Genomic DNA, 12,127 nt, shown 5'->3' on the forward strand with positions numbered 1-12,127 from the left:
AAGTGACTGCAGGCCAGGCCCCATCCCACCCGCATTTTGGGACAGACCCGAGGGGCCCTGCTGGCTCTTCCCCAGCCCTGCCAACTCTCCCGGAAGGCGGCTCGTGCCTGTGTGTAGGGAGATGGCAACGTCACTCTCATCCCCCCTCTGCTCCCCTGGGTGTGGATTTCCTTATAGTGATGGCTGTAAGGGGCCTCCAGACCCCCCAGGTGCCTCCTCCACAGACCAGCTCCTCCTACAGGGGCCCAGTCCAGGGCTGAGACACCCAGAGAAGAAGGGCTCAAGCCTGCACCACGGGGTCCTCCTATCTCTTCAGGCCACGTGCGGAGACCTGGTCCCACTTGGGCGGGGCAGGGGTGGCTCCGACCACAGTGGCTTGCGCCTGCCTGAGATGAGGTCCTTCATGTACCCTGCTGAGCTGCCACCCAGGGCCACAGAGTCACAGATGCCACCCCAGGCCCTCTCCTGGGCACTGGTCGGCACCCTGCAGCCCCAGGCACATGAGGACCCTCCGTGGGGCCCACCAGACCCCAGGATACCGTCTTTCATGAAGGGCTCTGACTTCCAGCTTTGCCCAGCCTCTCTGCCCCTGGCCTCAGTGAGCTCATCCAGGAAATGGGAAGAAGAGCAGCAGCTCTTTATGGGGCAACAGTGGGGTCCAGAGACAGTGCACAGCACGTGGCACGTGACACACCCTGGAAATGGGAACAAAGGATACTGGGCACTGCCTGCTGACCACAGCCCCACGGAGCTACTGACAGACACCTACCGGGGAAACCCTGAGGGCCCCCGTGGGAGCCTCCAGGACAGCTGCCAGAGAAAGGGCAGGGGCCCTAAACTGCCCAAGCCAGCCCTGCAGCTTTCCCACTTGGCCTTTTGCTCACGTGCAGGAGTGGCGATGGGAGATGGACAGAGGGCCTGGTCAGCCCTCCTGGGATCCCAGGCTCCTGGACTGTTCAGACAAGGCATCCTGCAAACACTCGTGGAATGGAGACCAAGGCCGTGGGCAGCGGGGCTGGGCTGAGGAGAGAACCCAGGACTTCTCAAGTCCAAGTCCTGGTTCATTTCTTGGACCCTAAGCTCCAACAAGTTGGGGAGAAGGAAAAGCCTCCTGGTGTGCAGCAGGGCCCCACCCCTACGCTCTGGTGGGTGTCCTGTTCCCTGAGTCCGAGGACATGGACAGGACCAAGTGGGGACCCCGGGTCAGCCCTGGATGGGGGTGAGCCACACTCCTGGCCCCACGCACTGCATCCCATAGGGGCAGCCTGGGCTGGGGACTGTACAGGGGCTGGCTTGCCAGGGCACCCCGGGAGCTCAGTGACCCCAGACACTGGAGTTTGGTGACCAGCCTCACTGAGCCCCCCCGAGGCTGTCCCCAAGAACCCCCCCCCACCAGCCTGAGCTCAGTTACTCATGAGCATGTACAGAGAAGAAAGGGAGGATGCCTCAAGTGCAGGGGGGCGGGGGGAGGGACTTCCACGCTGGCCGTGCCCACTGCCTGTCCTCTTGTCCGTCCAAGGCCAGCTCCTGGCTGTCAGGCTAGCAGGCCACCCCATGTCAGGCCATTGAGGGAGTGCAGCTGGTGACAGCTGAGGAGGAGGGTGGCCTGGGTCTATAGGGGGTGCGGGGCAGGGCCAGCTGAATGTCCACCCCAAGAGCCACAACCAAGCTTCCACCACCAACCACAGAGTCCGAGGTCTGTGGGTACTTCCTGGGGGCCAGGATTTTTACAGACTTGTCACATTTACTTGATGGGTGAGGGAGGAGTCGGGTGGGGAACTCACTCAGGTCAGGAGCCAGGAAGTGGCAGCCAGGGCCCAGATTTTAACCGTGGCCCATGAACCTCGTCCCATCTAGGCCTGGCCGCTGCCGTGCTCCACTGTGGCTGCCGCACTCAGGCTCAGAGCAGAGGCCAGAGGTGGGAGGACCTTCCTCAGGTGACACTGCTGGTTGGCAATGGCGGGGCCCAGCTTCCTTGTACCCGGCACCCTTCCACGGAGTGGCTGGTTTGCTGGGGTTCCATCTGTGGGCCTTGAGGTTCAACTAAGGGAACCGGGCCTGAGAAGCGCCAGGCCAACTGTGCCCCCAAAGCCCAGGGCATGGACACTGCCCTGGCACCTTGTCAGAAAACACAATCATGGCAGCTGCCACCTGTCTGGCTTGGACACTGTGCCAGGCAGGCACTGTGGGACCACTTGTCAGGCTGCCAGGCTCCCTTGGTCCTCACCTCAATCCTAGGGGAGAAACTGGTATCAGGTCCATTTTATAGATGAGGATAAGTGAGGCTCCAGGAGTGGGAGCAGGTCCAGGGCTGCAAGGGGCCCAGCTGGCCTTCCCCTGCAGCTCCCTCCCCTCTCCAACTTCTGACCCCAGTGTATGTGAACCTGCCCCTTGCTTCTGAGGACACTAGGGCTCCGGGTGTGTCTGACCCTTCCCCGTTCACCAGAGTGCAGAGGCAACACCCACACCCTGGAGCTCCCCACGCGCTCCTGCCCTGCTCGCCAAGCAATCTTCTAGCTAGCCTCTTTTCACGTCCGGCTGCGGGCCAGCCGGGAGGGCTGCGGGACTGGGACCGCTTAAAGTTCTGCCCCTCCTGCACTAGGCTGCAGGTTTCGGCTTCCCTACCCTCAGAACGAGAGCAGGGAGAGCCGAGTCGCCAGAGCTGCAAGTCCGGGAACACCGTATTTCTGAGCCCAGGAGGCTGGGAGCCCGAGCCCGGGGCAGGGTGGCCACAGTGCAGGGCCGTGTCCTGGGAGCCATCTGGGCAGCTGGCTAGCAGCCCCTGGGAGCCCATCCTGGACTCCTGGGCACTGTGTCCCAAAATCGCCCCCTCGCTTGCTCAGAGGCTGCCCAGGGCCGGTGCGTAATGACTCCAACTCCTTCTACCAGCCCCGAAGACAGGGCCTGGAAACACAAGTCCGGCTTCCGAGTAGAGGATTGAACCGAGCCCAGCCTGTGAGCAGTCACCCAAGGCTGAGTCCCACTGTCCCCACTGCTTCCGGGACACAGCTGGGCATGCTTCAATGCCTCCCACCTACAGAAGGAAGGAGGGCCCAGTGCCAGCCAGCCTGGCCCTGCTTCCTCTTCTCCTGGGACCCCTGAGGAGTTGAGCAAGAGGGGAACCCCAGGGTCCGTGGGGGCCCAGCAGGTGGCAGTCAGTCCCCTCTAAGGCCCTACAGTCTGGAGTGAGCTAAGAAGCCCTCCTCACAGATTCCAGTCTTGCTGCACCTCTAAGGCCTTCAGGGTCAAAGGCAGATGAGCCCTGGGGCTAGAGCTGCACGCGTGTGATCAAGAGACCAGCCAGCCGGGAAGGAGGCAGGAGGCTGGGGGTGGTGGTGGGCGTCAGCCTCTCCTACTGACTTCTCCTGAAGAACAGAGAAGCCCTCCGTGTTCCCTGCGGCCCAGACCGTGCTCAGGCCTTGCGGTCGCAGGGTCACACGACGGGGGCCAGACTCCTGTCTCTGCCATTTTCCCTAGCTTGGTAAGTCTGGGCCATCTAGCTCTAGTGCCTCAGGTGATTCGTCTGTTAAATGGGCAATCCTGACAGCAAAGAGACAAAAATTCATGCAAAATACTTAGCACGGAGCCTCCCAGAGTGCCGGCTCCTGTCTGCTGCGTTTTTAAATCTGTGGGGTCCAGCGGTCTGCTTGCTCCTTCCTAGAAACTCTTCCCGGTGTCCTCTGGCCCAGAGGACTTTTGCCTTGCTACCCTTCCTTGACTGGGGGCTTCTGGGCTGCCTGAGCCTGGTTCTGCCCCCCTCGCAGCTCCCACCGTCCCCCCACCCCCGGGCCCCATGCACTTTTAATTGCCTTGACCGTGAGCTCTGCCCTAGCCCTCTCGGATCCTTGCAGTGGGCTCCTGCATACAGCAGGCGCCCAATAAAGAACGGCCCCCATTCAAGACCTGGCAGCATGTCCTTCTTCGCTGTGCGTATGTTAAGACCAGCCACCCTGCTCCGATGGCCCGCCGTCTGCTATAACGTGGGGTGGACAACTACTCTGCACGGCCGGGTTGAAGGCAGCTGGAGTGTGGGGGCAGGGCCTGCAGCCTGTAGGTGCTCCAGAGCGAGATCTCCTCCTGCCTGGCCAAGGCAGTGGCCTGCCCAGAGACAAGTGGACAGGCCAGGGGACTCCCAGAGAGCATAGAGCCCCTCTGGCCGAGCTGGGTCAGCTGTGACCTGGCTCACGATCATGATGATGGGAGGCTGCCCAGATGTACAAGGACATCTGGAGCTGAGAGAGGGAAGGACTGGGTGGAGGCATGGTAAGGAAATGGGGCCGAGGGCAGGGCAGGCAGAAATCGCCTGGTGGTTTCCAGAGAGGATAGGGACCCTGAACAGGGTCGCTCTGGCCTGCTACAGAGACAAGGAAATCAGCTCCAGGATGGGGGGCGGGCGTGTGTTGGCAGGAGGGACAGGGACTTCCCAGCCCACCCCCCTCCCCTCGGCCCATGGTAAATGGTCATTGTGTTTGGTTTCCGGCAGTGGCCTCCTCTCCTGCCAGGACCCTGGTTTTCCTGCCCCAGCCAGAAGCTTCCCCTTTGATTTCTAAACAGCGGCCATGGCCTGGATCTCGATGCTGAGGCCGGGTGAGGGAGAGCAGCAGGGAGAGCGGGAGCTGGAGAGGGGGAGGGGAAGAGGGGGGAGGTGGAAATCGGAGGGAAGGCAGACCCCTGGGCAGGGATACGACTTGGTTCCTCTGGGATGCAGACAGACTGAGAGAGAGGAAGAGAAGCAGCAAAGGCCCGCCCCACCCAGGCCAGGAACCTGCCTGGCCCCTTCGAGCACGCAGGCCAGACCCTCCCAGCGCACAAAGCCCAGGCCGCTGCCAGACGTAATGAAAGTCAGATGAGTACTGGGCTGGAGTCAGGCCTCCCACCCCCACCGTCCCTGGGGGTCGCTGGAGCAGCCAAAGACTGGAGCTGTGGCTGGATGAGGGCTAGAGAACTCGCCTGGCCCTGCCACCCGCCCAGCTCAGGAGGAATCTCCCAGGCCCACAGTTCCCCGACCAAAGGTTTCCCCCCACCCCTCATCTTCCCCGCCAAGGGCATGGAGACATGCTTTATCCCTGGGCAAAGAGGCATCTACTCCCCGTCAAGGCCCTGGGGCTACACAAGGCGCAAGATCCTGGCCACCATCTCCAGCAACTACCGGGTACTACGGCCTAACATGATGGAAGGGTGGGGGGCACCAAGGCGGGGTGGGGGGAGAAGTACCTCACCAGCAGGGGTCTCAAACTTCACCATTAAGGCTCTGATTTGGTTTAGATGTGTGCCGAGCCCCTGGACCCAGAGATGGCCTCTGTCCAGGCCCCACGCCCAGACAGAATGCGGCCAGGGGACCCATCCCTGGATTCTGCCACATCTGGGGCAGTCAGGTGCACAGTCAGATGCGAGGGGCAGGGCGCCACCCCAACCCACTGTGACCCCATGACCCACTGGGCCCCACTGCTTACAGCACACCAGAAACAAGAGACCCAGCCCTCACCTAGTTATCCCCACCCCTCATCGTGACAGGTACACCCCCCTTCTCTGAATCCGCCCCAATTCTTAGGAGGGTGTCCGCATACTTTCTAATCAAGCAGAAATGAGTCACGCCCTCGGCCTGAGAGGCCCTTCCCGCCACCTCCCTGCCTGGACACCTCGCAGCACAGGTTGGAAGCCTGCCTGGTGCCCTCCACCTCCCTTCTCGCGGCAGCCCTGAACATCGGATCTCCGTCTGCCCGCAAGGGGTAGTGCGTGGAAGGCCGCTGTGGTCCCAGCTGCCGAGGAGTCCGCCGCCCTGATCACTATTCACCACCTGCACCGCGGAGCCCGACGGCCGGCGCAGGCCCCGGGGCAGGCGACGGAGAACGGTAGCCCAGCCCCCGCTGTCAGAAGTTCGGGGACGTCACCAGTGACAGCCGCGGGAACAAGTCTACCCGGGCGGTAGGGTCGCGGGGCCGGCGCACCTCGGCTCGGTGGGGCCGGAGAGTGCTCTGGTCCCCGAACGTCCGGACCGTTCGCGCGGCAGCCCCCACGCCCGCCTCGCCGCCCCGGGGCTCGGCGCGAGGAGCGCGATCTCGTCGGGCTCACCCACCTCCAGGCGCGGCAGGTCGGGGTCGAGCTGCGTGAAGCTGTGCAGCACCACGGGGCAGCTGTCGGGGCCGCCCACCTCCAGGCGCACGGCGTCCCACACGCTGCGACTCCGCCGAGAGCCCGGAAACAGCGGCTCGGCGGCGCCCGCAGGCCCGGCCGCCTCGGCCCACATGCGCTGCACCATGGACGGTCGCGGGCGCGCGGGCGGCCGGCCGGGCCGCGGGACCCGGGGCGGCGCGGGCGCGGGGGCCCGCCCGGCGCGCGGCGGGGGCGGCGGCAGCCCGCGCGGCTCGGCGTCGCCCTGAGCTCTGAGCCCGCGGCCCGGCCCCCAGCGGAGGTCAGACCGGGGGCGGGGCCTCGGGGCGGGGCCGACGACGCAGGGTGGGGGCGGGGCCGCAGATGCCCGGGTCCGTGACTGCGTGTGCGCGCGCGCGCGCGCGCCCCTGCCAGCCGGCTGGCCCCCGAGCGCACGTGCTGTGCGTGCTGCGGGGGGGCGGAGGGGCGGGGGGCTGCGGTTAGACACCTTGCGTGGGTGCGGTGCCTGTGTCGCGCGGCCCTGGTGTCAGAACTGGCTCCCAGGGATCCCAGTTAAGTTTAGCTCGGTGGCCTTGGATAAATTGCTTCCCCTCTCCGAGCCTGGTCACACCCGGGAACTGATGCACGGCACTGGCCGGCTGGTGCCTGCACCCGGCTGTGTGCTGGGCGCACGCGTGCTCGTGAAAGCCCTCACTGCTGTGTGTGTTTGGGGAGAAGCCCTACCCTTGTCTGCAGTACTGCCTTTTAGCCCCACGGCCGTGCCCAGGAGGAGGTAGGAGCAGAAGGGAGGTGGAAGAGCTGTCAAGGAGGCGGGGCAGGGGTAGAACACGACAGATGTCACCGGGCTGGAGTCTTCTAAACATTCCAGAAGGTAAGGGGTCCAGAGGGACGACTGCCTGCTGGAGCACCTGTCACTTGGCTGGTCGGCTGGGGCCTCTGGAGACTTGAGTGGTCAAGATCTCAGGGCAGTGTCACGGTGGGAGTCAGGCTGCAGGGCTAGGGAGCCCCAGCTACACCTTCTAGAAGCCTGTGAGGTCTAGAGGGAGGCTGGACTTAAGAGCCGGGTCAAGAGGGTATTTATAGGCATAAATCAGTGGGACCATCTTGCACACCTAACCCGCTGCTGGGGCCTTGTCTGGCCTCTGGCCTCAGCCCTCAAAGAGCCCCAGCCATTGCTGTGAGCAACCCTGGCAATGCTACCAATGTCTGCAGAACCGGTCTCCTACCATTGGGCCTCAGTTTCTCTATTTGTAAAACGAGAGAGCAGGACCGGACTACACATTCCATAAGCATATCGTGTGCGCCCACTGTGTGCCAAGCCTCAGCTCTCCACGCGGGGAGCTTGAGCACCCTCCAGCCAGCGAGCAAGGCCTTGACAAAAACAGGTAGAAAACAATCTGGCACTTTCTATTAAGGGCGTTAAAAATGCTCTTGCCCTTGGACTCAATGATCCACTCAGGAATTCCCCCTAAGGCGGACGCAATCAGAGGCACTGACACGGGTCCCTCCCTGTACAAGCATATTCACGGAAGGGAGGATTACAGCTCTGCCCTGTGGCAGCTCACAGGACCCTCGGCGCCACTGCGCACCCGGAGAGCCACGGTGCAGGGCATGGTGTGTGTAACCGGGGAGTAGGGAAACCAGGCTGCTGAGTGTGCTTTCAGACCAGACGTTGCACACATGCATTCGACCAGAGGGGCCTCTTTTGCAAGAGTGACGGTGGTTATTTCTGAACAGCACTGCACATTTTTTTCTTTTCACTTCCAGAGTTTTCTAATTTTTCTACAATACTGTAATAATCATGCGCATGTAATAAATGCTATTTGGTTTTTGTTTTGTTTTGTTTTGTTTTTAGCAAGATGAGTATATTTAGTTGGGGAGGCTGTTTTGGAAGCTTCTGGGCTCTGTCCCCAGGGAGGGCCAGTTGGAGGAAGGAGCTCCTCATGGAGCAACAAAAAGGTGACCTGGCCAAGGGCCACCGCCCTCTGGTTAGAAGCTCATCTTCCCACTCCTTCTCCTGGGGACAAGTTTTCCGCCTCTGGGAATTCGGAGGGAATTCAGCACCTGCCAGTGCTCACTTATCTCCCTCTGCTCTGCTCTCTTTATCTCCTTCTCCCAGGGAGGGCCCTTGTATGCAAGCTCAAGCCCATTTTACTGCCTGGAAAAGAGCGGGTGCAGGCCAAGTGACTCCCGAGGACTGGAGGAATGCACCTGCTGTCCCCACCTCTCCAACCCTGAAGGTCCAGGTCCGGGGCCTGAAAGGCCCAGGTGGGCTGGAGTGGTGAGGAGTGGGGAATTCCAGCACCCCCCTCCCCCACCAACACAACTGGCTGGGCTGCCCCCCCCCCATCCCAGGCTACCTGCACATTATCCACGGGGAGGGGGCAGGTCGGCGTAGCCTATACTCAACCAGTCCTTCTGCCTCGTCCCCCCCCCCCACACACTTTGGGGGCTCGCCTCTGGGGTCCTGGCAAGCCTGCTCTCGGCTCCAGCTGCGTGCACACCGCACACATCTCAGTTCCCAGAGTGCTGGTGTGGCCCGGGGTAGGCTTGCACACCAAGATGCCTGGGTTTGAAGCCGAGCTATACCCTTTTCTCACTGTGGGACCCCCTCTCCCCCAGGCAAATCACCGCACCTCCGAGGCTGCTTTCTCCTGCGTAAAGGGAGCATGACTAAGGAGGTAACGGGTAAAGCCCCTCACACAGGTGCTCGGCGTCCCCACAACTCCGCCCCACGCGGTCAGTGACCGGGGCTGCGGTTCACGGGGCGCTGCCAGCTCAAGAGACCCTCTCCTGAGCCGTCACGCACTTCCCTTCATGATCCTGCCCCAAAACTGTGGGGCAGACCCCTTACCACGGGCAGGGACAGCCCAAAAGAGGGGCCCACGGCAGCAGGTGCTACTTGAAGAACAAAGTCACTCATGAAGTGTTCTTGCCAAAAGCCAACCGCGAACCCCACCAGCTTTCTGCATGTAACTTCCATTTAGGGGAATTATGGGGGAGGTGGGAGGAGGCTGCGCTGCCTTTTAAACACACCAGGAGGACACAGTCCACAAATCCCAGACGGCAGGAATCTCTATGGGACAAACTGCCCAGTTTCTTCAACAAATTCGTTCCAGGAGAAAAAATAAACAAATAAAGGGGAAGCCATAGACTGGAAGAAAGGTAAAAGACGTCGCCAAATGCAACACCTGATCGATTTTGGATGGTGATTTGAACAGGGCAACTATTAAAAAAAAATACCACCAAAACCCAAGGGACGATCGAGATTATTTGAACATTGCTGGATGTTGGGTGATATTCAGTACCACCATCTGGGCATGTTCGTGGCAATGGAGTGACGATTAGAGGGACATACTGGAATTTGTGTGCCTGGGATCTGTGCAAACAGCATCTGCCGTAGGGGATGTGGGACATGGGGGCGGTGAGTGGTGAGCGGACCCCAGAGTGTCCTGGAACACTGGGGAGCGTTACAGCTGGGATTCGTTTATGTACTTCCCCACTCTTCTGTCTAGTTGGAAGTTGCCATGATAGAAATTAAAAAAGGAAAAAGGACAGAGTTTGAGCCTCACCGTCGAGGTCCCTGAGGCTCCCAGCAGCCACCAAGGGAGGGCAACGATCCCCAGACCCCAGGTCACGGCAGTGCACACCTGGCTAGCTCCCCGCTGTCCATGTGCCTGGCTCGCCCCACACCTAGGGGCCCCCTGAGCATGCTCACAACAAATAAGGCCTGGGCTTCACTTTGGAGGCCATGGCAGTGGGGCGCTGGGAAACTGAGCCATACGGCTCACCTGGGGCTGGAGGCAGCCTGGTGACCCCGGGTGAGTGAAAACCAAGGTGACTGCCCCTGCCCTCGGAGGGTCTGCTGGGAGAAACACCACAAAGTACTGTAGAAGGTGTGGGGTTATTGGATTTTGGGCCCTCCGTTCGTCCCTCATCCTGCTCACAGCTCGCCCCACCCCCAGCGGTCCCAGGTTCCCAGCCTTTCCCCGGGGAGTGCACCTGCCCTTCCTCGGGGGTCACAAAGTGCCCCGAGAACAGCGCTATGCTGTACAGACCGTTCTGTGGCCAGGATGCTCCCTGCAGGGGAAGCTTCCAAGACGGGCTGAGAACTGACAAGTCAGGGGCTGGAAGCAGGCCATAGCCAGCCCACGGTGTGTTTTGTTTGGCTCGCAAAGTATTTTTAAATTTTTGAGCCAACAGTAAAGGTCAGGTGATTTCATATAAAAATCCACATTTCTTACTTCTCCTGTAACTTCAGACCATCCGGTCACCTGGGCTCTGTGTTCCCGAGCCATGGGAGGCTGGGTGGGAGCTGACCGGCATCAGTCTCCTTTGGGCAAGGCTCGGGCCCCATCGGGCCTTCCGTCACTCTCTGGCTGGGAGGCTCCCCGAGCAGCCGCCTCCAGTTGAAGGGAGAGGGGTACGGAGGTCAAACCTCTGGGGCCCTGTCTCCTTCCTGCTTCCAACCCACCATTGGTTCCCCAGACGCATGGCAGCCAGAGGGGTCTTGACCCTTCAAAAGTGCCCCTACAACCTTCAGGGCAAAAGACCGACTGCTTGGAGTGGCTCTGGCTTCCATCTGGGGCCCCTCACAGCGCCCCGCCAGCCTCCCACAGAACTGCTTCGGTCCCTGGACCCTCGAGCCAGCCCCCGTCTCCTGCCGACCCGTGCTTCCCACCTGCCACCCACCCGCAGTACGTGACGGGTGATCCCCGCGTGCTGCTGCAGCCATCCTTCCAATCTAGACCCGCTCCGCCTTGGCACGGGGTCCCGGGGAATGGGGTTTGGGCCCGGCCGCAGTGCTGGGGAGCCGCAACGGGGCCACAGGCCATGCTCATCACCTCCTCCCACCTGGGCTTGGCCAAGGCCACAGAGGGTGGCCACCCAGACTTGGGTCAGGCCTCGGGGGGAAGACCTTTCACCTCTGTCTGGGCAGGTGGAGGGCCCCTGTCTGTCCTTTGTGGGCTATATTTAGATCCCGAGGAGTGCACGAAGAGGGTGTAGCCTGGCCGGGCTCCTGGGTCACTTCCTTATGTCAGCGTCACCATTCCTGGCCTGCCTGGCTCCTGGGCTGGCCTGCTGTGGGCGGGTGAGCACACACCTTGGCAGGGGGTGGGACACCTGGGCCAAGAGCGTAGGCTGAGCCCCACCCCCTCCGTCTCTGGTTCCGGGAACTTCCAGGGGCCTCCTTCTCTTCCTCCTCCTCCTCCTTGGGGGGAGGGGGCTTTCCCACAGGCGGGAGGGTGAGCTCAGAGTTGGTCAGGAGGCAGAAAATGAGGCGTCCAAACCCCCAGGAGACCATCCTGGGTGGAGAGATGTGACATAATTATCACCCCCAATCTCTGATCTCACAGGGCGTTACTGTCCCGGGGACAACGAGAACAAAATACATCAATGCCTGGAGCCATGGAAACGGCCCAGGACTGGCATCCCATGGGCCCCGGATCAGCCTTGAGCTTGCTCTGGGGCCTCACTGGCCTCCTGTGGAAGTGGGTGCTCACCCCCCTGCCCCGACACCAACTCCCAGGGTGTGTGTGGGGTTACTCAGAGGAACACAGTGCAGCCGGTTCACCATGATAAGTGCCATCCACAGAGGGGGGACGGGGGCCACTCTGACAATGCCGCTGCCGCTCCTGGACTGCTCAGTGCCCGACGCCCCAGGGATCATGGACACCCGACACTTCTGCGAGCCGCCCATCTGCCGTGTGACGGCTGGAGGTGACGGGAGGAAAGGAGAAAGAAACAGAAGGGGACACAGACAGATGGAAATGCAAGAGCCTGAGCGTAGTGGAGAGGGGACAGTGGGCGAGGCGAGCAGAGTTGGAGGGGGGGGGTCCCGTCCCTTGCAGAGCCTGCGTCCGAGGAGCACAGCGCACACACCGAGGAGGGGGCCTGTAGGTTTGTAAAGTTCTCGCTTAAGATCTGGAGCCTGGATTTGTGCTCAAGTCTCTGCTCGGCACCTTCCTGCCTCAGTTTCTCCATCAGGAAGATGGGGAGATACTAATACTGTCAT

At 61.6% G+C, this 12,127-nt stretch overlaps 1 protein-coding gene across 9 annotated transcripts in view; it reads right to left on the reverse strand.

Moving 5' to 3' along the window:
* Positions 1 to 12,127, reverse strand: part of RALGDS (ral guanine nucleotide dissociation stimulator) — a 43,341-nt gene that overhangs the window by 15,536 nt on the left and 15,678 nt on the right. For 5 of the 9 annotated variants that reach the window (XM_047699165.1, XM_047699164.1, XM_047699161.1 and 2 more), the window contains exon 1: positions 6,077 to 6,350. The exons of 3 other annotated variants lie outside the window; for them this stretch is intronic. In XM_047699165.1, coding sequence (XP_047555121.1) covers positions 6,077 to 6,259 — 183 coding nt within the window. In that variant the 5' untranslated portion in view covers positions 6,260 to 6,350. Of the gene's footprint in view, positions 1 to 6,076; positions 6,351 to 12,127 lie in introns of those variants that run through there. One more of the 9 variants, XM_047699163.1, reaches the window with a different exon arrangement.

The sequence above is a fragment of the Lutra lutra genome, chromosome 13 (genome assembly GCF_902655055.1).
Source record: "Lutra lutra chromosome 13, mLutLut1.2, whole genome shotgun sequence".
NCBI classification, from domain to species: Eukaryota; Metazoa; Chordata; class Mammalia; order Carnivora; family Mustelidae; genus Lutra; species Lutra lutra.